Genomic DNA, 24195 nt, shown 5'->3' on the forward strand with positions numbered 1-24195 from the left:
GTTAATAAATGTTACCTACTAGCTTTGTATGGAACCAGTAAAATAATAAATAAAGTTGTAGTAGTTGTGCCTTAAACTATGAAAAGTATGTAGCTTTTATGTACATTTTTTTTTGAGAAATTATAACAGAAAATTCCCCAAAAATAAACAAACAACTTAAATAAGTACTCATACACCGTAGTGAACACAATAATATACATTCCAAGAACAGCACTCCTACGAAATGATACATCGTAAAATACATAAGTGAATAGTCAATCATCATATGTTTGTGTGAATTTTCATGTGTGTATGTAATGACTGGAAATTAATATTTGATTTTGTTTATTTGTGTATATTACACATGAATGCTCTGAAGTGACGAATTAATCATTTGGATGGATTGAACTGGGACTTCATTCTACACCGAAAAAAAAAACCAATATCAATTTAACATTTTTTAAATATCAAATTAACATTTTTTAAATATCAGCCAAAAATGCTCTATAAAATGTGTTTTATGATATTTAAAATGTTAAAACAACATTTTTATTATCAGGATGATATTTAAATGTCACATTTTTTAAATTTTTTTTGATATTTTATTATCATTTTTTCATATCAATTTCTCATTCCAAATTATTGAAAAATATTAAATAAAAAAATTCTTAATGTGTACTAATTTAAAGGCGCTTTGTGTTTTTTCGAAGTAAAATGTATGATTTACTGAGAAAATTTGATCGGCACTAAAATTTTACTTCACATAGTTTGGGAGAAAATAACAAAACAATTATATCACCTATAATAGAAATAATAATATCACCATTAATTTGTAAAGAATATTCCCTTTCAGTAATGTTTCGAAAAAAGAAAGAAAATTCTTAAAATAATAAAAATAATAAAAATGAAAAGGAAAGAAATAGGTTTCATTATAATAAACTAAAACGTAAAATCTAGTCAACATTGATATTTTAATTGTCAAAGTGAAATTTTCACTATCCACTTTAACTTAAAAAAATGTCAAAATGATATTTTAGTTGTCAAAGTGAAATTTTCACTGTCCCACCTGAAATTAAAAAATGTCAAAATGATATGATAAAATATCAAAATTGATATTTTAATTGTTGGACGACTTTTGTCACTGAAAAATGTTAATTTGATAGCTGTTATTATCAAATTTTTTTTTTCGGTGTATTCAAGTGGAGTTACGACACTTACTACGTGACTTAGTTCAACGTGAATGTGTGTAGGCCATAATTATTTACCAACCAGATCTCAAGAGAACCCTTGCGTTTTATTGATTAAAATAGCTTAAAGAGTCTTTCATTTGATTTCTCACTCAAAAAATTTGTATAGAATTTTTTTTAGCCTGCAGTTTTTTCAGCAAGGATTTTTGTCGAAAATTAAAAAAAAAAAAATAGATTTATAATTTGTGTACCTAAATGCATTGACATGTTCACTATGAATTCAAACTTCTATTCAAAATCTGGGGCGTATATACGGATGCTATGGTCCCACATAAGGAAGAATCCTGTTATATTAAATAAATAACAAGTAGAGCTGTAGCAAATCGTATGTATTCGTTACTAAAATGCGGGTATTCACTTCAGTAACGAAACGTTACTTTCTCAACAGTATCGTTACTCGTATGTTTCGTTACTGGGTATTGAAGTAACGAAACATACGAAACGTACGAGATACGAAACATACGAGTAGATTCCAGTTTCAATACTAAATCCGATGTAAGAGATACGAAATGAAGTGATACACTCAATTTGTCGCATTTCGCATCTCGTGTCGGTATCGTAACTATAGTGAGAATGCTAACTGCAGATAATTATCTGGAGTTTACTTTTGCCTTGATTAAAACAGTAGTACCAAGGTTCAATAATCATTTTGTTGTCGATAAAATTTATACAGAAATATCAAAAGAGACGTTTTTGTATTTTCTCTATTTGGCCGAAATATGTATATCCACGACGCAACCAATCTGTTTATGGCCTTGGTGTTAATGGTATTGATATATAGTTTAAGAATGTACAAAAGTTTTTTGGTTTTTCAAAAAATTAGTTTATTTTCGGTGCAAAATTTTCAACACAAAAAAAAGCAGAGAAAACTAGGTTTGAAAATCACTGTCAATAGAAAAAATAAATGAAAAATAATTGTTCGACATGGTTGTATTGAAGTGTTAATATTTCGAGATCTGCGCGTTGTACTTTTGAAATAAAGGTCTCTAAAGAATTGTAATAAGATTACTGAACGAATATAAACAAAAAATTGCCAAAGTTTTGTCGAAAAATTTGGAAAAAAATCAAAAAAGTTTCCACGTTTGATTAAAAAAAAAACGAAAAAAATTCAATATAGCTACCTTTAAACTATTATAATATGAGAATGCCGCAACTAATTTTAATGTTTATGACCTTAAAATGTAGCTTAGATTATAGAAATTGTTTTTGGTTTTTTTTTTCAAAAAAAAAAAATTTGTACACCCTTATACCAATATACGAAACATACTTAAAATACCAAACATACGAAACGTATCAAATACATGAAATATACGAAATGTACGAAACACACCAAGCATGCGAAAGTAACGAAAGTAACGAAACATGCGAAACACGCGAAACATACGAAATATGCGAAAAATGCGAAACATACGAAAGTAACGAGTAACGATATTATTGATGCGGGTCAGGGTTCGGACTTCAGTTTCAAAATTTTGAAGTAAATTTGAAAAAAAAGTGAAGTAGATCCAAAATTTGCAAAAATTTATTCTAAAAAAATTATTTTTCAACAAAATTATTTTTCTTTACTTTTTTTTATTATGATCTTTTCCAAAAAACCTTTATCATCTAGTTGTTGTAACGGTGCTTTGGGGTAAAATGGTGAATTCAGAATCATCTAACAAATTTTTGATCAGGAATTCTTCAAAATCAGTCAAAATTACTTTGATAAACTTTTTTATATCTTGAATTCGAAGAATAATTGACCTCCATTCATCTTTTCAGATTTCAGTTGAGCTTTATTTCTCAATGCCTCGACCAGATTTAAAATTGAAGTTAAATCCCTTTCTTTAAATTTATTATTTGAAAAATATTTTTCAATCAAGACTTTAGAAGTAGATCCTGAAAAAGAGAAGTAGGGAAGTAGATTTTATTTTTTTTCCCAAAATCGAAGTAAATCTACTTCGATCGAAGTAAAGTCCGAACCCTGATGCGGGTACTAGTATCAAAAGTAACATATACATGCGGGTACTCATTTTGTCGTTACTTTTACAGCCCTAATAACAAGGCAAACAGATGTCATGTTTATTCAGCTTCCTAATTTTTAGTAAGGGCACGGAGAAAAAAAGGCACCACAAAATATAAGATGATGGCCACTTTATATCTCATCATAACTTAAAGGAATAGAATCTCCGCTTAAAATAAGTGGAATCCACTTTAATCCTATTAAATTTAAGTTTAACTTCATTTCATATTAATGTGAACTTTCTTCTTCTAAAACCGTCAAAAAATAAAAATTTTAAAAACTTCAGCCTTAGTTGGAGATATTTATACTTTCATTTCCAACAGCGACATAGCTTGATAAAATAAGATAAGATAAAAATAAGATGATTTTCCGCTAAAATTAAGTGGATTTCTTTTAAAGAAATTAATATGATCTGTTCGCTAAATTTAAGACGGAAGTCATCTTGGCAAAAAAAAAACATGCGGAAATCCAGTTAATTTAATGTAGAATCCGCTTGTTCTTAGGTGAACACATTCAAATTCAGGTCAAATTCTTTTTAAACACTGGCACGCTTCGACATCTTTTCATCTGCAACCATACGACATCTTGTTTTCTGTAACTATACAAAATAGTTACTTTTAACTATTTTGCTTTGGCATGTGACTATTAGAATAGTCATTGGGCACGTTCAGGAAGTATTAGGTACTAAATATTTAGGCAACATCGATTTCTGAACGGAAATTTGAGTAAATTGACTAAATTAGTTTGGATACAACATTTTTGTCAAATTTCGAAATTTACTTAAGAATTTTACATATTTTACTTTACTTTAAAAATAATATTATTAATTATTACCTATAATGCATTTTTTACTCGTTTTTTTCGCACAAATAAATTTAATTCTGTTATAATTAAAAAAAAAACTTTCCTAAATATTTAGGGAAAATTTTCTTGCCTAACTTTCCAGTCAGCTTTCCAATAAAATTACCTAAATTGGAAGGATATTTTTTGACAGTTGACCAATCAGAGCCCGAGAAATTACCTAAATATTTAGTGCCTAACGTTTCTGAACCTGTCCATTTTTAACTATTTTGTAACTATTTTCTGTCAAAAAATAGTTATTCGCCAAATTTCATTGAATTCTATAAAGTGACTATGCAAATACAGTCGACTCCCTCTAAGTCTCGAAAAGGACTCGAAAATTGGTTCGAGTTAGAGGGAAATTCGAGTTAGAGGGATTAATTTAATATTTTTTCTTCAAAATTGTTCATTAAATATGGTGAAAAAGTTCGACTTAGAGGGAGTCGACTGTAGTTACAAAATAACTATTTTTTTCCCTGAGTATGGTCTTTTTCTAAGTGAAGATACTCAATTATGGGCCTTTTCGCCTACTGCATATCTAATTGGCTAGCAGCAAATTGTTGGGGCCTGTAATATTTTCGGGGCCCAGAAAAATGAAATGTATATTAGGCCCCAGATAAATTAAATGGATTTTTTTAATGCGAAATTTAAATTAGCATTATTTAAATTTTATCATTATTTTAATTATAAAATCGCACACCAAAAAAGAACTTTTGAAGATTTTCAAACAGAGGCCCCGAAAAATAAATAAGGTGCAATATTCTATCGTATTTTTCTAACAACCCGAAATATAAAAATATATAAATAAAAAAGCATGTGGTGATAGTAAACAGAAATAATTTACTTGGCTTCTATAATAAGCCACACAGAGAAAAAAAAATAACTATTTTAATAGCTTAAACCGGGCTAACTATCTTAAATAGTCATTATTGACTATTTAAATAGTCACATACAACTATTTTAATAGTTAAAATTGATTATTTAATAGTTAATTTGGATAATACGACTACTTCGATTGACTATTAAAATAGTCAAAAATAATTATTTTTTTAACTATTTTAATTCGTATCCCGATAATAAATATTTTGTTCTCTGAGTGCAGAAATGCTTCTCGCCGTTATTAATTCCTATAACTAGTGTAAAATTCCTATAAGATTCAAGGAGGCAAAATATAACATTTTTCTTTATATTTTTTGCAGGAATTTCTTTGTAAAAATAAGGTTGTTCATCGGGATTTGGCTGCTCGCAATGTGTTAGTTTCAGCAGATCGTACTGTTAAAATAGCTGATTTCGGGTTCGTTTTGATAGGAAATCATTCAAAATTAAACTGAATATTAAACAAAATAACATTCTATTCTACAGTTTGAGTCGCGATGTATATCAGGAGAATGTTTATAAGAAAACTGGCAATGGCAAGTTACCTATTAAATGGTTAGCACTGGAATCGATGACTCATCAGGTTTACACTTCTCAGAGTGATGTGTAGGTTTAACAACAAATCAAATATTTAAACTAATTAATTAAGAAATTTTCTTTCACAGATGGTCCTTTGGAATATTGCTGTATGAAATAATAACTCTGGGTGGAATTCCCTATCCTTCAATACCAACGAATCGATTAATACATCTTCTTAAGACTGGCTACCGCATGGAGAAGCCGAAAAACTGCAGTCAAGGACTGTAAGTATAAAAGACTTAACATCCAGTTTTTGTATTTAATTGTCTTTGTGTTTTTATTCAAGGTATAATCTTATGATGGCATGTTGGAATTTCAATCCAGCGGAAAGACCTAATTTCACAGAAATAATAAACATCCTTGACTGCATGTCAAGTGAATCACCGCCACCGATGCCGATTGAAAATCTACATTCAACAACACCAACAACACAAAGAGAAAAACATAGGTTTGGAATTTTTTTTTTCTTAAAAAATCTTAAATTTTTAATATAAAATTATTATTTTTTATTTATTAGCCCTGAAACACCATCATCAGATGAATCATATTTAAAACCTCTTTAAAAAAAAAAACATGCATCAATTCAGTAACTATAACGAAAAAAATAAATAAGCAACTGTGACCAAACAAAAATTGGATTTAGCTAAATAAGAATTTTTTTATTCGTTTTTAAGGTTTTATTTTTTCCTGTTTTTTTTTTTTGTAATATTTTAATGTTATTTTTAACATAATAAGATTATATAAAGTTTTGCAGATCTATACTAAAAGTAGATTATATAAAAAATGTAAGTATGTTAAACAAAAAATATGTGACATTAAAAATTTTATAAAAATCTATTTTATTGTTTCGTTTGCTAAAGAAGAAAAGAAAGACAAAACAACATCGAAAAAGTCAATTTTGTAATGAAAATCGATAACTCAAAAATATTGACGAAATCAATAAAAATTACTCTGGGAATATTTCCCTTGCTTCGAAAATGGGGACGAAAATGGTCATGAAATCTATTGGTATCAACATTCGGCAAAAAATTTCCAGGGGAATTTAACAGTAATTTTCTTTGATTTTTTTCTTTTCTGGAAATAAATTCCGAGGGAAATCACGATCACAAAATACATTTCGAGGGAAAGAAATACTCCAAGGGAAACGAAATTCCCCTGGAGATTCACTAAAGGTGACCAATAATGAAATGGATATAAGGAGACTATTCAACAGTAAAAAACCAACCAGATGTTCGTTTCGGTTCCCTATTAAATTTAAAAATATTAAAGTAGTTATTAGATTTTTGTAAATTTTTTTTTTTTTTTTGAAATTCGATTCTGTTTTCATAAAAGTAACGGTTTCCTCAATATCAATGAATGAAAAAAGCCAACAAAATTTTTTCACGGTATTTGTTAGAACTGCGTGATGCATTATCTAATGTCGTTTTCTTTCACTCTATTAAGGAGTACTCTAAATTTTTACTCCTTTTTCTGGAGTGAAAGAACATAATTAGAGTAATTTATTTTTTTGTAATTGTGTGTGTGACAAGGCAAAAATTGATAATTTCCTTGAAAAAAATAGTGATAATAGCCCTAGGGAAAAATTTTATGAATTGAAAAAAAAAATTAATATTAATAACATATAAGCATAAAAAGCGTTCGTTGTCTGCTTCTACACGAAGACTCAAGGCGCAGAAATTATCTTCAAATTTCCTTTTGATTTTCGCTTCGGTGCATCGCGCGCTTCTTCACGTCGTATTCTGTGTATCTTGTGCGTCTACGTTTTCGTGTGGAAGCAGACTATGTATTTTAATTAAAAAAAAAAACACCAAAATATACAAAAAAAAAAACAACTCCAGTAGGGTCTATGTGCAACGAAAACTTTTGAATAAATTAAAAACGTTACTATACACGCAAATAATACACAACCGACGAAGCAGACTCCACGACCGACGAAATAAAATAAAGCAGAACAGCAAAAAAAAAAGAACAAGATCAAAGAGAAACGTCAAAAAGAGTCACAAAATTTTTTTCCGGAGACTCACGGATCACGGTAGAAAATCTTCCTTCCCTTTTTTCGAACTTTATTTCTCCCTTGCTCTTATGTGCGTCTCACACTTTGCGTCTTCGTGTAGAAGCGGACTTAGTTTTACTTTTAGTATATTTTTCATTATATTTCTGATCGGTTTTTTTTTCAGCCTAATTGATATACACCCATAGTTTGATCATTGTAAAATAAAAATATCCCATCATCGCAGAAAAAAAATGGGATTTTTTTTTTATCTGACACAGGATTTTTTTTTATTGATAAAGAACACTGGCTGTTTTATTAGGTTTTCAATTTCATTTGGAAAAAGTGAAGAATTAACGAAATGATGGAAGAAATATATATGGCGGAATATAATATAATAGAAAATATATTCATAATGGTTGTTCTTGTTTATAACAAAAGAATTTTAAAGAAAAACTTTTCGCATTTTTCTCTTTTCAAACAAATTTTTAAAATGTCAAACTTCAAATTCATAAGTGTGTGTGCAAATCGGTGTAAATCTGACTAAAAATGTGGAGTAAATCCGGGGTACTCCGTAGTACTAAATTTACTCCGGAGTAATTTTTTTTTTACACTTTTGTGGCGTCAAAGAACACAAAACCTTCAAAAGTGCAAAAATAAGTACTAAAAGGGTACTCTCATTGGAGTGAAAGAAAACGACATAAGAAGATTAAAATTGCTTTTCTTACATCTCCCTTCAAAACCAATTTTTTAGACGAAAATTAAGCCATTTTCAAATTTTTAAAAATTTGAAATTTGAATATTGCGACCTTAGGCTCCATCAAAATTATAGCATTTTACAATAAATCCAATTTATTACTTATTTTCATTTTACTTATTAATTAAATGAAAATGAAACAATTTATGTATTATTGCCATGAAACAACACCGGGCGAAATAACCTTAATATAATAGAACAAAGTTCTCATCCTAATGAGAATCGGCTTTATTTCACTTGTTCATGCTAAAATAAAACCGAACATCCAAATTCTATTCAAAAAGCTAAATTTCACTTTCGTGAAGTGCAATATAAGGCTGAATTTTGGAACAGATTCGGAAGTCAGAGTCAAGGAGTCTGATGATCAGGTTGTTTCCCTTGAAATATCCCAAAACCTTCAATGTAAATTGATTACACAGGCAACATCAATGCAAGTATGAAAAAGACATATAAAAGCCTCTTCAAAAATTGAAATTTCTGAAATTTGCTCTTAATTTTTGAAGTGAAAACTTAGTATCGTAGTTATTTGAAACACGATGAAACGAAAAAGCAACAGTAAAAAACAATTGATTATAACTTTTTTGTTTTAATAGATATATAAATGAAATTTAAACTGCAGATAGGTAATTATATAAGCTATTATTGTTTCAATTAATTTCTTTACCAATATCGTGAGATAACGGTAAAAATATGTTTTTTTTCTAAACACGTTATATCTTTTGACCTAGAGCACATACAAATTTATTTAACTTTAATACGCCTGCTGATAATATTACCTTTCGTTTGATATATCACACATAACAGTACGTGCTCTACAAGTTAGACAATCTTAAATTGAAAAACTTAAAAAAAAATACCTGTGGAGATCTGTTGCGCATGACCAGGTACCAGTGTGGGAAGTACCGTATTCTCAGTTTGAAATTTCGACATGGCTGGCTTTAAAAAATGCTTACTTTTTTTGTTTTTTTTTTTAAATAAAAAACGTTTTCCTATAAATATTTTCGGTGAAATCATTCTATGGCAGGTACCTACCGTAAATAACGCTCCAAAAAAAAAATTTTAAAGTAGGACCTTCTTTACTGAAGGATAATCAAAATTATTAGAGCCCTTTTTAAAATAAAACAAACTTCTTTTCCATTTTGTTTAATTGGCAAGTACTGTTAATTTTCATCCTAAAAAAAATTTACTATATAAAGTATTACCGAAATCACAACTACTAAGTTCGAAGCCAATCGAACAGACTGACTGTGATAGAATTGTAGAAAACCACTATTTTCGTATTCTCAATCATCGTAAATCATGTCTTCTTGATAACTTGAGATCACCAAAAACGTTAATAGTTTCAATTATAAATTTTGTTTACAACGAAATATGCAAAAATAGCATAATTCGTTATTTTTTTTTTATTATTTTCAATTTTCATTTTCGGTATAGGTACACATTTTGTAAAGAAGTTTTTTTCAATAAACATTCCCAATAATAATTTAAGCATTTTGGTTTTTTTTTTGTGTGTTTTTTTAAGTATTATCTAACATTAACATAATAATAAAAATAGTTCCTCCTTTTAAGAGGGGTGGGTAAGTATTTTTTGTTTTTTTTATTATTTTATCTTCATTTTTTTTTTTTAATATACTGGGCTAAGTGTAGTGACTTTTAGTTTCTTTTGGTTGTATAATTTTGTTTGTTGTCCGTTGCATAGCTTAAGACAGTGTTGTTGTTTTGTTTTTTGTGACATTCTCAACTCTTATCGGCGATTATAATTAAGTCCTAAGATATTTCGTGCCTGTAAAATAGATATTCCTTATTAAATAACCAATGAATGTCTTAAAAATAAAATCAACTCACTGTGACAAAAGCAGAATTAAAAGATCTTTGGAAATTATGAGTCATATCACCAGTTTGTGAGAGCACCATTTGAATTTGAGCAGCTTCTTCCATTCGATTTTTCAAAAATGTCCACGTCTCTTGATGTTCAGGGGATTTGTCTTGCAACATAAATACTTCAACCATTTTGAATATTGTCGCTAATCCAACACGTCTTGTATACCAACCAAACTGAAAATTAAAAGAGACTATGAGGAATAAGACTTTGATTTGAGGTCCAATATTAACTCACATCAACTGATCGATCACCAGAATAATAGCACATATCATCGACCATTGTCAGAACTTGTGCCAATGATGTTGGCACGTTAGGAGGAAGAGCTATCAAAGCCATCGCCTGTGGCCAATGACTTTTATAAGGTTCTATCATTTGTAGACGGAATTTCACCGATCGAATAAGGAAATCCAAAGGATCGGCCACTTCTTTTTGACCATTATTAGTTTCAGCCTGCATATGCTTTAATAGAGCATTATTACACTTTGCCACAAAATGTGAGACCAGCTCATAGCCACCACTTGGGAACATTCCATGCACCTCACTTGGATAGCCAGCCTCTTGGGCGCCTAAAACTATCGCCTGTCGGGACCAACCTTCTATAGGAACATGCTTCAAGGCGGCATCGAGTATTTTAATACGAACTCCATCGGTTTTGGCTTTTCGAGCATCCTCTTGCTCCTTCTCGTCGGGTGGAGTTTCATTTTGTTGTTTGTTAAATTCTTTTTCGCGTTTCTCTTCTTGAGCACGAAACTCGTCGAGATTTGTCGTCGATTTCGATGTGTTCTGAAGGCCAGTTGTGAATTGTCTACTTAAAGAGTTCAATTGAGTGCAATATGGCTTTGTTAACTTGTGACTAGACGGCTGTTGTTGTTGTTGTTGCTGCTGTTGTGTGTGTAGAAAAGCTTTCAATGCGGTGTTAATAGCAATTGCTGATGTTGGTTGTAAACAATTTAAATCTGCAAAAAAAAAAAAAAAAACAAATGTTAAAAAAGGCTGCAATTCATAAGATCTTAAGCACTATTAAGGTGCTACTTAGCATAAGTAAACTATATAAGTCAGTTTACATGTTTATTTGGTATAGTCATCGTCTCTCGTCAAGCATATCAATTAGAACTTACATGCAAACCATTTTCGTCACAACTTTTTTTCATAATAATTAGATAACATAGTTACCGCCCTATTAAATTTTGCTAAGATTAAATGCAACTCATTGACATCGATGCTTTAAACAAAATCATTACCGATCATAATGATACTTTGCTGTAATTAAATTATTATTTATAAGTAAGTTACGATGTTTAGCATGCTAATCAAGACTCAAGCACTTGATTGACTAAGCGGCATGTTAATAAATACATCGGTAGTAGGTTAAATATGTAAAATTAGGCTAATCACGACTTGGTGTCATAAACAGGTGCTCGTTGAGTTTATAAAGTAGACGATGTTTTGATTTTGAGATCAAAATGATTAAACATACTGATTTGCGTAAGAAATATTTTTCTTATTTTTTTCTTTTACAGTATTGCATTGTATTGCTATTGAGAGATTGGTTTTATTTTGTGTATTCTACATTTTGATTTTTAAAAACATGAAATATAACAAAAAATTTAAACACACTTTTGTTTCGTTCCCAATTCTGATCAAAAACCTAGATGCGAAAATTTATGACATGACTTTATATATATATATTTTTTTTTTAATTTTTGGAAGCGCTTTAATTTTTAAGAAAATTTTCAATTTTGTAAAATCATCTGTGAACAATATTTTGGTTAATAATGAGAATGACTTCATATTACTTGGTCTATAGGCCAAGTATTGGTTTCTTGTCAACAAAAAAAATTGCAGGTTTCAATCCAAACTAACATTACGATAATGTAAAAATTCATCATCCATACGTCTTTGGTTCCATCTACCATCTGATAAGATTTTCCAGTTTTCCTCCAATACAAGATTTTCGAGGTACATGCATACATATTTCAATCTACCAGAAAACGATTCTAACGATATTAATAAAAAAAAAACGAAATAGTACATAATGTATTTGAATTTTTGGTTGTTTCTAAATTCGTTATAAAGTTTTCCACAGTGGTCTTCAGATACGTATCGTACCTGAACCCTCAAAGGGTTCACCCAAAACTATATCAAGTTTGAGACTGAACACGAATCCGTACGGATTAAAAACATTTTTTCTGATTTCCATTCGGCTTTTTATTGGAGAATTTTGTTTTCCGGTAGTAAATTGCTACCCGTATTGAAAACGGCAAAAAATTGTCAGATATTAGATCCGTTCGTTTTTCGAAACACCTACCTATGAATTCGCAAAATGTGTTCGAATACGGAATTCGGAACAGCTAAGATTTGAAAACGGGAGAAAATAGAATTTGAAGAATTTTCTGGTTATTGACTTATTACATAGGTACATGCTTCCAAACTAAGAAACAAAAATAACTATTGCTTAATACTTTTTTTGTACGCATAATGGCTTTCACTCGAAAGTTTGTTGAAAAAAACTGTACGTTTGCTGATTTCTATTAAATTTATTCCCTATTTTAAGCCATAAGTCTTAGCTGTTTAGCAAATCAAGAATTGTAATCTTTAGTATTTTAAGTTGTTCTTAAATTTGTCAACACTTATAAGAAGGACACTTATAGTGCTGATAAATATCGTTTAAGTTTTAGATAAACCAAGAAAAAACAAAAAAAAATTCAAAATTAGGAAAAATATCCAAAAATGGTATAAAAAGCTTTTTTTCAAAATTTAACTTTTTTTGAAAACTTTTAATTTTTCCTAGGTTTATCTAAAACTTAAACGATATTTATCAATAAAATGTTCAAATAAACTCAAAATAATTTGATTTTGCTCATAAAAAAGTTCAAAGAAGTAAGTCATTTAGACATGCAGAAATATGGTGTTTTATTTCATCTCAAAAATTCAAACCCTCACAACAGAAAAACTGCTTGATGAATAAGTCTGAAAATTTGCATATTAATTTCAGGTATTATTAAGCTTCAATAATTAAGCCTCAGTTTAATCTTATCACCCATGGAAATTGAATAGCGGTAAATTTTCTAAAAAAAAAACGTAAAAATGCCTATTTTGATAGCTTTTCTAAATTAATCTAAAAAATAAGAAAACAATTTGTTTAACAAAGCAAACTTAATTTCTTTGTAGAGAGTAGAGAATGAAGTTTTCAAATGTGTCCTCGAATATTCTGTACAGTGATCCGTTGTTAAGATATTGATAAACAAAGTCAAAAGTATGGTTTTGGTTTGATGACTGATATTGCAGTTCAAAAAAAATCGTAGAAGTTTGAAACAAAATGAATCTTAAAGCCTAATAAATAGCCTTTCTAATAATAATAATTATTTTATCAGAAAAAATTTTCCCACTTTCTTAAGAGAAAAGAAAAAACAAAAATTGAAAAATTTTTGCTTTTTAACAGTTCCAACGATTTAGCTATTTTACCGTTAGAAAGAAAATATTTTAACATTTAATCCTAAAACTAGAAGAATAGAGCTTTCAACTGCTTTTTATTTTGTCATGATGGGGTCATTTTTCACTGAGATACAGCCTATCGAAAATCACTAAAAAAATCACGATTTTTTTTTGTTCCCTTAATTTTTTGGGCTAGTGTATTTCTTGAAACATCTACAATTTGCAACTTTGTCCCTTTTCAGTAAAATGCATTTATCTCAAAACTACAAATTAGTTGCGTTCCTTTGGAAACATTTATCTACTGCTTAGTACTTTAAACTACTTTTGCTATATTGAAAAAGTTGTTCAAATCAGCTTTCAGTATAGCAAAAGTAGTTCAAAGCAGCTTTAAGTACTAAGCAGTAGATAAATATTCCCAAAGGAACGCAGCTATTCTATGTGCCCGTAAAATTTTGTATGAATCATTGTACGAATATCTTAGCAATAAGTTAATTTTAAATCAATTATTGTAAATAGCAAGCTCAATAAACCAAAACTGAAATTGAACTGGTTGTTCTCAAAACATGGTTACAAATGCATTAAATTAGGCAGGCTCCAGAGAAACCAGAGGTAGACCAAGAAAAACTGTTAACGAATTTAATTCAACAATACAAAATAGGTTCCTGGAACATAAACTATTCTAAAGCATGCCGAGAAAGTGCCCATTGTCAATAAATCGATATAGACAAAGTCGGAAATACTTTGTAAAGTGGTATTTTCTTAAAAGTAAAGAAAAATTGCTGAATATTATTATGATATGACAAATCAAAAACTAGTTAATTTGTTCCAGAAAATATCGTAAAAACCTAGGAATTACGAATCCAATTCAAATTGCCTTAATTTTGGTTTAATAATGACAACAATAAGAAATAAATCAACTGTACTGCAAATTTACTTCCATTGCTTCTTCTCGTAGTCCCATTTGGATGAAACATTGCGCAGAAAATCTTCGTAAATACAAAAACGACTCCAAATGCTTAAATTGTTTAGAAAGGATTTCATTGGCTGCATACGATAACATCCGATTAAAATTTTTAAAGTTTTCTTATCGCAGAACTGACACACCCTACTCTAATTCACATGGTTATCCAATTTTCAAATAAAAATGACTCAATATTATTTAAGATATGTTGCGATAAGAAAAATCAAATGAAATTTCAATTGAGTAGTGATTCATTTGACAATACAAATTACATATCAAAAACAAGTTGCACTCAATGTTTAATCAAATGTTTTTATGCAATTGTGAATTTGTTTATATAATAAATTAAAACAGATAAATGCAATTTAACAAATATCGTTTTCTTTGGAAGCTTTTAAGAAAATTTAATGCAGAGATTTAAATCTACTAACAAAAACGTTATAAATATTTGCTTGACAATTTTCATACATTTCAATTCTTTTGAAATTGAAGTCCGTCAAGCATTATAACAAGATTAGTAAATAAAACTAATCAAGACGGACGTGTTCTCTGTGGTTTTTCCACCCATCAACTTTAACAATATTCATAATAATTAAAAAAGACAACTTCAAACAAGAAAAACAAGGTGATTCCCCATTCATCTATTTAAAAATGTGCAAATTCTAATAGACAACTGCAATGAACTGGACATCATCACAACAAACAAAAAAACTACAAAATGATTCAATAAACACCTCTCAAACTCAATCTAAAACATCAATTGTTGAAAATGAAGACAAAAATTCTCATTATATTTATATCACACCTACACTCTCGACATGTCCCTGAAATAAATAGCAAAATAAAAACAAATTAACGCCATCCAAAACTAAATAAACAAAAAACAACAACAAAAATTTTAGCATTTTACAAAAAATATAATATTTATTTTTATTTGTTTTCAAATTTTCTTCATTTCTTTTTATGTCTCTTTTCAATACATTCGGTGGCACGTGCCAAAAGACATTTCAATAAATCCAATGACGTCAATCCTTGATCTAATATTTCCATTTGTTTGCCAGGTTCAATAGCCAAAGAAGCATCTGATCCATTTAAAGCAGATATACTAAACATTTCGGCCATTTTTTCATAATCTTCATTTCTTCCTCCTTTATTCGTCTTTACAGAGTTCTTCTCTAATTCGTAGTGAGCCACTGACATATTAATGGCCATCCGCAGAGGATCAAGAAAATCTTTTTCAATTTTTTTACTTAAATCCCAAAATCCAGTTAAATTCTTATCATCAGTAATTGCAAAAAATCGAATTGAGTTTAAAGCTGGAATAATTCGGTCCGAATTCTCAATCAGATCCGTTTCAACACCTTTTTGAAGGACACATATATGCTTCAGAAGGAAATCAGAGAATTCCTCACCAGAATAACATCCTGGGAGCTTAGTATCCGAATCATCTTTAATAGTTGCCAATTTTTCCGCAACAAGGTCTTTGTAAATTGTCCCAAGATAACCTTGCAATCCTGCATGTTTTACACTCAAAATTAGAGATTTAATAGTAACACACTTCGACTCATCACCAAATCGAAGGATATACTTTTTAAGTAGCTGAACTGCCGACTGACGAAAACTCTTCATCGCCGAAAATCCAATAATCTGAGCTAGAACTTTCGTAAAATTCTGATGAATTGGCTCAAAGAGACTTTTATCAGGGATTTGAAGATCTCCCATGTTATCAATGATTTTATGACAGAGAAGGAGACCACGTTTTTGGAGAGTTGGAGCCTTCCTGGATAGGAAATCAGTAACCAAATAGAGACAAGATTCAAAGATATAAACCGGACAGTAGATCTTAGGAGCCGATTCGAATCCAATCTCCTCAACAATCAGCAGGTAATAGAAGATTCCCATCGATTCAATTGGCAACTTCTCTTCCATCTTAAAAATGTTCTCTGGGGAAGACAAGTCAACTGATTCATCGACATCTTCCGATGGATGTGACTTATTTTTGGCCTTCTCCTCGACCAAACTGAGAAGGTAAAACGGATCGTCAAGGATTTTTGTGGCAGCTTTGACCAAAGAAGCTGCACATTGCATTGTATAAGTGTTTGTCAACTTCTCATTTTTTGTCAAATCAAGGTAACACAAAGGTTTCCCTAAAAGCTGAAGGAAGAAGCAACACAAAACATTCCTTCGATTCGTTTTCTTCGAATCATCATCGGAATCTTTAAGAACATCTTCCAAAAGAGGTTCATAAAACAAAGCCAAAGTAATATAATTGGCTAAAACCTTCAAGACATCATCATCTTGTTCCAGGAGCTTCTCCTGACGTGGACTACATCCACTTACCACATAACTGGGCAATTTTAACTCTGTAATTCGATTGACAATCGAATTTAATGTCCATTCCAGAGCTCTTGATTTGTCTGACTTCAAACGAAGTAGACAAATTTGGAGACATTTCAGAGCCGTGGTAAAGACATTCTCCGATGGAGATTCTTCGACAATTTGAAGCAATTCAAAGAGTATTTCTTCGGCTTGCGAGTGAGTTGCCGCCAATTTCATAATCTCTTCACAACAAGTATATAAATCAAGGTTATTTTTATAGTTGTCATCATTTAGATGGACTAAAAGGATTTCCAATAAATCAGCAGTGATTAGTTTGAGCAGATCGATATTGTCAATTTGTTCGGTATTGAAGAGACCGAGAACTTGGTCGTATTCTTTGTTTTGTAAACATTTTTTAATAGTTTCTAAAAGTTTAACTCCTTTTGCGGCCATTTTTGAAATGAATCACGATAATGATTATATCACACACTCGAGACGATTTGGATTGATGGAGTGGAATTTTTTTGTGAATTGTGGATTTGGATAAAAAAGCAGAATTTGAATCGACTTTTCTCCTTGAGATTTCTAAAATTAATAAAAAAGAAAGGAAGGAAAAAAAACAACAAAAAAGAGAAAAAGAGAAATGACACACACCGGCGCAGCAGCTGTCAGATTTTTTTTGTATTTTTGACAGTTTTTGACAGTCAAAAAAGGAGAACCTACTTGAGGAGAAGAAGAGAAGAGAAACAAAAAGGAAAGAGTAAAAAAAAAATAGGAGACCACTACTTTTTTTTGCATTTTCCAAAAGTGGTGTAATAGGTGTTTTTTTTTCCTTCGTCATTCGTTTTTTTTTTGTCAAAGGGATTTATTTTGCGCGGTGATGGTTTTATATGATTTTTTATAAAAAAAAACTTACTTGATAGTAGAAGAATTTTTTGTAATTTTGTTATTCGATTAAATGCGCTTAGATTTGCCATTTTTTTAAGATTGATTGAGGATAAACTTGCGCACACTTTTTTGAAGTTCCTTTTTATATTTTTTTTTATTTTACTTTCGTTTTCGTTTTGAAGAGCGAAGTGTCATCGATGACAACCGTTGGAGAACTGCTGTTAGGAACAGGGATGTTGGTTGTTTTTGAAAAAAAAGGGGTAAACATTTGTGAGGGATGTGTTCGTGAATGATGGGTAAGATTGGAATTTATTTTAATCACCATGATGATAGATGGAAGGAAAATGAATTGTAAAAAATATTTCAAAAAAAGGGGTATTCACGACCCATTGCAACGAAAATTAGTAATATTAGCCGTTTTTACCGACTTCCAACAAGGAAGAGGTATTCAATTCGGCTCAACTTTCCTTTAGGGTCGCACGAATTTTAATACGCGAATAATTTTATGTGAAAGATTAATGACTAAAAGTAATAAAAATAACAATTTTAAAGTTAGGAAACGTGTATTTATATATTTTTAATTAATTTTTTAAAGTTCATTTTTTCATACAAATGCATGCAAATGACGACCGCGAAGAAAAAAAAATTTTGTTTGAAGTTCTTTTTACATACCCAAACTTGTCCCCACCTCAAATCCTATAGTGAGCCCAAGCAGGGGGGTTGCAGGGGGGCAGCATGCCCCCCATACGCATCTCAACTTTTATACGCCTCAAACTTCAAATTCTTCTTGGTCGTCATTTGCATACATTTTGTATGAAAAATTTAAATATTTATTTTTTAATCATACTTAGGGGTGTTTCCTAACCTTAATATTTTAAAGGTATTCTATTGAGACCCTAAGCTCACTGTAAAAAATAAAATCACAACTCTTTGCGTGCGACCCTAATGGAAAGTCGCCCCTTCAATTCGTCTGTATTTTTTTTTGTGTTTGTTACCTCATAACTTTGGACTGAGTGAACCAATTTTGATAATTCTGTATTAAATAAAATTAAATTAAATGTAGAAAATGCAAAATAGAAAAAATCAAAAGAAAACAAAAATAATGAAATTAAATTCCATAATTTTTTTTATGCATAAATTCAAAATCTTATAACAACTTCTATATAAGGCCTTTTAATAACATCCTACGCAAGTAATCCGGTTTGTGCATTAGATAAACCCTGTGCAGTCCCAACAAACAATATCAATTTGTTAGTCGGGGGAAGACCTCCGTAAGGCCATTTAAAGCTGTTTGTCACATAAGAAAACAAAAACCTCGATTCGACAAACATAAAAAAATCGATGAGCCTGGTATATCTTGTGCCATTCATCTTGCCAATTTGGATTTACCTCAGAAATAAGACTTTGTGAGAAATTTCAATTCATTGATTTGGTACAACGTAAGATGATGAAAATAAAATTACACTGGTTGGAATATAATTTATTCTTTTTTTTTAGCAGATCGATCTAAATTTTAGCCAAGCTAAAATTCCCATACAAAAGTTATCGATAATTTATGTATTTGTATGGGAGCTAAAATTTAGGTCGATCTGCGTACTAGTCTTGCGAAGCTACAGATATTTCTTGCTTATACATTATTTCCCCAAAGCCATGACTTACCAAATATTTAATTCATAGAGCGCTTTACTGAAAAAAAAGTAGAGTCGACTTTTTTATGTGGCGAAGCTTTTCGCATGAAACAACTCGTGTGAATGTACACCGTAGGTGACAATATCCCCTTAGAAGACTTCTACTCAGTGTTGTTCCATGTAGACAAAAAATGTAGACTACGCGATTTTCTACGTGTAGACAATTCAACGTAGACAATTCATCATTGTCTACATGTCAATGTCGACAATGTTAACAAACAATTTTATTACACATTTTTAACTTTTTTGAATTTTAAAAATAATATGATTATATAATTTATTTAATATCTAAATTTTTATTTTATCCTGTGACCAGTGCTGCCATTAAAATATTTTGAAAAATCTGCAGAAACAATGAAAAAAAATCTGCAATGCAGATTTCTTAAAATTTGGGAGACACGATTTGAAAAAGATTGCGAACAGGTGTCAGCTAAAATTAATATCGAGAATAATTTTTCTCGCTGAAATTGTTAAATTTGTATCAATAGCTTCTTCCCTGGAACCCTAGAAGTGTTCATAAATAATTATATCGTTAGGCTTTTTCCTCTATAAAATCGAAATCATACTGAGTTTTGTTACAATTTGAATTTTAGAAAATGAAATCAAGAAGTCAAGAAGGAAAAATATAGAACGTTATGAACAAATTCCAGCTGATTTGAAAACTAAAGTTAAATAATTATAACATTTTACTAGATTTTTTGAAATGAAATCTATTTTTGTTATTGAAACGTTAAGTTTCAGTTGCAGATAAAATCTGCACTGCAGATTTATGGTTCTCTCTGGGAATGTGTTGAAAATCTGCAAAATGCAGATAAATCTGCACTATTGGCAACACTGCCTGTGACTGCTGGTGCAGCCATCTGTGCAATATCCAACTACTACTACATATTTGTTAGATTTCATTAAAAGGAAACCCAGTTCCACAGTACACATAAAAAGGTAATATATTCCGAACTGACATTGGTCGCCAGATTGTCAAAACATGACACTTTGGCGACCAATGTCAGCTACCGAATTCTTAATTGTTTAAAATACCGACGAAAAACGCACAAAAACCGATAAACCACGCACACCACTAATTTTTAAACAATTATTTACCATTTTCCGCGATGAAACACGAAGAAAATTTGTTATTTTTCAATTTATAATATTTTTAAATGACATTTTATAAATTAAAACAAAAACAAATTTCCTGTTTACTGCGATTGAAATATAAAAATTAAAGGCCGACCTGACAGATTGGTGCCCATTTTTGACAAACAAATTTTGACAACGTTCGGAATATATTACCTTATTATGTGTACTGTGACCCAGTTCAACATAGCCTTTCTTTATGAGTTCGAGCAGACATATATTTCAACAACAAAGTACTGATTATTTCAAATATTGACCTTAAATCAACACAAGCGTTTAATAAATTGAAGGGTCCAGGAGAAAAACAGCACAAATCCATTCCAACTAATTCCGATAAAAACGCACTTAGTACTAAAGGCACGTCAGTTATTTATTTTCTTGGCCAGGCTTAAATTTAATTTCTTAAAGTAATGATGCCATCAGACAGTGCTCAGTAAATACTACAAGACCTCGTCATTAGTTTATTTTTGACAAAAAGTGGACATGTGCCGTTTTTCCCCTGGACCCTTCAATTGATATAAACCACGCGAAATAACCATCAAGATTAACAGATTGAAACGAATTGTCTTCATTAGGTGCGTTTTTTATTACAACCGGTCTTAACTAGACAAAAAAAAATGCAGTCTGGGCTAAGCTATTTACATGTTAAATACAACAACACCTTAGCCCCTTGGGCTTAGTTGTTTAGCCCGGAGATTTCTCTGGGCTTAACTTTTTGAAGAGTTTTAAATCTGTGCTACCAAACTAATTTTTACATAAATTGTTTAGAATTTGTTTAAAAACGAGAAAACTAAAGTTTGGAAGGACAAAATGAATTAAAATAGTTTTGCTAGCATACATTTTTGTATCTCTTTGTAAAACATACATGAAAAATACAAGAAAAGGACAAAAGCGAAAAATATGACAACTCTAAATTTTTGTTGTGTCTGCTGGTTTTCGGAACATTCAATATACAGTGCTGCCAAGATTTCAGGTTAAGCCCCGAGGCGTTTTTTTTGTCCAGTTAAGACCGGTGGTAATAAAAAACACACCTATTGTCTACATTGTCGACTTCATTGTTTACATTGTCTACATTTTTGACACAATTGTCTACGAAGAAATGTAGACAATCAAAGTCGCCGCGTAGAGGAACAACACTGCTTCTACTTATGTTTTGTGTGGTGCTTATCAAAATTCGACATTATGTTATACACCCACTTTCGATTAGAATCCGAAATAATATAATTTCGAAAATTACTCGTATCTTATTTGGAATGCCAATAACTGAAATAATTTCCTATACACTTCGAACTTTAAATCGCGATTTAAACTTCGAACTTTAAATTGTGATTTTAAGTTCGAAGTGATATAATTTGCGAAATTACTTGGTCTCTAGTTTAACAACAAAAACTTACTGGTTACTAGTTCATCTTTTATTTTATTAAAAATTAGTTAGGATAAATACATGGGTACATGGGAAGAATTTGAAACATTTTTATACAAAAAGATTTTTAATATTAAATTAGGCTTTGGAATGTTTTTGTGAAAAAGACTTTGTTTTACTTTGAATCATTTCGAAACATTGCCGATACAAAAACCGGGTATTCATGAAATGTGTAAGCTTTACCACATCGCAAAATAGAAAATTTTACCGTAAACGTTTGATGAATTGTCGATGGCGATTCACTTGGAATCTATTTGGATCTATAGATACTGAAAAATAAGTATTTAAAATATTTGTTTCTAATTTAATATATATTTTTTATATGTTCCGACCTCTTGCAGTCATTTTAGTTTATTTTATCGTCAAAGGAGAATGGGCAATTTTGTATGGAACTTGGACGTTCCGCGGCCAAGAACGATTTTGTTATTTTTTGATGTAGTTAAGTCTTACATATGTACATTGTGCAGAAGTTTTATCCTTCTAACGTTCTTCACAAACGGATAAAATGCATTTTTGCATTTAAAAGTTGCAAATTGTCTCAATGTTTAAAATTGAACGTGTATTTTAAGTGCAAGATATGATAATCTGTCATTTTCCCTGAGCCTGAAGACCTTTATCTTGAATATCCAACCAATAGAACCCAAAATATTGGCTTTTTAAAACATCAGTTTCGAGTCCATTTTAAGACGTTTTTTTTCAATTTTTTGTTTGTTTTTTCCTTTTGAAAACTTAAAATAAATCTTTAAGTGGTTGGCTCAAAAAGCTTATATTTTGAGTTCCATTGGTCGGATATTCAACATTGAGGTTTTAAATCATAGAAAAAATGACATCAAATCATATTTAATAATTTAATTAAAATAGTAATTCAATTTGCCCTTCGCATATTGCTCGATGCATTAACAACACTAATATTGCCATATCTTCCATTCTAAATGCAATACAACGAAACGGCCATAGCAAAAATTTTTCCTACGTTATAGTTCTTTCATTTGATACCAATTTCATTACTGGCCGCCAAACGTCCAATATGCCCATTCTCCTTTAAATATCAAAAGTTTTCCACATTGACCACATTCAGATGATAAATTTTACCACCCACAATATGTGCAACTTTACCGCCCAAAATTGTGACGGAAAGTTTACCATAGTTTGGTAAAGTTTTTTTTTTGTTCATAAAAATTTTGACATTAATTAACCACAATTACCATTTTACTACGTTGACGCGGTTTCATGAATGCCCCTATTTATATAAGGGGTATTCACTTAAACGCGGAAAACCCGTAGAGAAATGAGCTGTCAAAATTTGTATGAGAAAAATTTTCTGCAAATCATAGAATTTTATCTCACAAATTTGAAGCAGAAACCGTAGAAAAAAATCTGATAAACTTTGGGTGTGTTCATATCAATTCAATGTGTATCTCTGGAATATCTTTTTGAACGCGATTTATGTCTTATTATTCAGATAACCACAAATAAAATATGTTAATATTGAAAAGAGAATATTATTTTATTTGAGCAAATTACATTTTTTTGTTTGTATTGTTGCATAGAACAAATTTTATAACTTCTATTTGACGTTTAAGCCTGGTACGCAGCTTGCGCTAAATTTTAGCTCACATACAAATTATCGAAAAATTTTATCTGAGCTAAAATGGATCCCATACAAATTATCGATAACTTCCCAACTAACATTTCAGCTTCGGTTAAGGTATTACAAAAGCTACATTTTAGCTTCTTTTAAACTTTAGTAAGGTTGTTGGGCATAGAAAAAGGAGAACGTTATACAAGTTTGACAATCTTTACGAATTTTAAACGAAGCTTCACCGAAGCTTTGAGATTTGACAGATAGCTTCAGAAGAGCTTTAATACATGTCTTATCGAAATTTAAAAAACAACTACAAAAACAAAAATGAGTTTTTTTTTTAACTGGGTTTAATTGGATTTTAAATCATGAATTTTATCTTTTGATCTGAAATTATATATATTTTTCTATTAGTTTTTAGTATACCTATTGATAATAATTTTAAAAGTATATCATTTTTTTACCACACCCAGGAATCGAGCTGCGTATCTGTTTCGTGGCAGTCCGCCACTCTACCCACTCGGCCATCGTAGTATATTAATTAATGAAGTCAAAAACTTAATCAGTTCAAATAGCAGAAATGTCAAAACAAAAAATGTCCAAGCTAAATTAT

The 24195-nt window shown here is 30.3% G+C and overlaps 4 protein-coding genes across 5 annotated transcripts in view; 1 reads left to right on the top strand and 3 right to left on the bottom strand.

Annotated features, from left to right (window-relative positions):
- LOC129906768 (tyrosine-protein kinase receptor torso) overlaps positions 1-6135 on the top strand; it is an 82084-nt gene extending 75949 nt beyond the window's left edge. For both annotated transcript variants that reach the window (XM_055982677.1, XM_055982678.1), the window contains 5 exons: positions 5268-5362; positions 5431-5550; positions 5610-5747; positions 5810-5971; positions 6041-6135. In XM_055982677.1, the coding sequence (XP_055838652.1) occupies positions 5268-5362; positions 5431-5550; positions 5610-5747; positions 5810-5971; positions 6041-6086 (561 nt within the window). In that variant the 3' untranslated portion in view covers positions 6087-6135. The remainder of the gene's footprint in view (positions 1-5267; positions 5363-5430; positions 5551-5609; positions 5748-5809; positions 5972-6040) is intronic.
- LOC129906790 (peroxiredoxin-6-like) overlaps positions 1-24195 on the bottom strand; it is a 261543-nt gene that overhangs the window by 48113 nt on the left and 189235 nt on the right. The gene's annotated exons all lie outside the window — the stretch shown is intronic.
- LOC129906787 (ubiquinone biosynthesis protein COQ9, mitochondrial) lies at positions 9753-17981 on the bottom strand. Its single transcript, XM_055982710.1, has 4 exons — positions 17784-17981; positions 10387-11108; positions 10116-10325; positions 9753-10053 (listed from the first exon to the last, which is right to left on the bottom strand). Exons 1-4 carry the CDS (start codon positions 17842-17844, stop codon positions 10015-10017), a joined length of 1032 nt encoding a protein of 343 aa, XP_055838685.1. The 5' UTR covers positions 17845-17981; the 3' UTR covers positions 9753-10014.
- LOC129906771 (glomulin) lies at positions 15445-17620 on the bottom strand. Its single transcript, XM_055982683.1, has one exon. The coding sequence runs from the start codon at positions 17318-17320 to the stop codon at positions 15500-15502; it is 1821 nt and encodes a 606-aa protein (XP_055838658.1). The 5' UTR covers positions 17321-17620; the 3' UTR covers positions 15445-15499.

The sequence above is a fragment of the Episyrphus balteatus genome, chromosome 1 (genome assembly GCF_945859705.1).
Source record: "Episyrphus balteatus chromosome 1, idEpiBalt1.1, whole genome shotgun sequence".
Lineage (NCBI taxonomy): Eukaryota > Metazoa > Arthropoda > Insecta > Diptera > Syrphidae > Episyrphus > Episyrphus balteatus.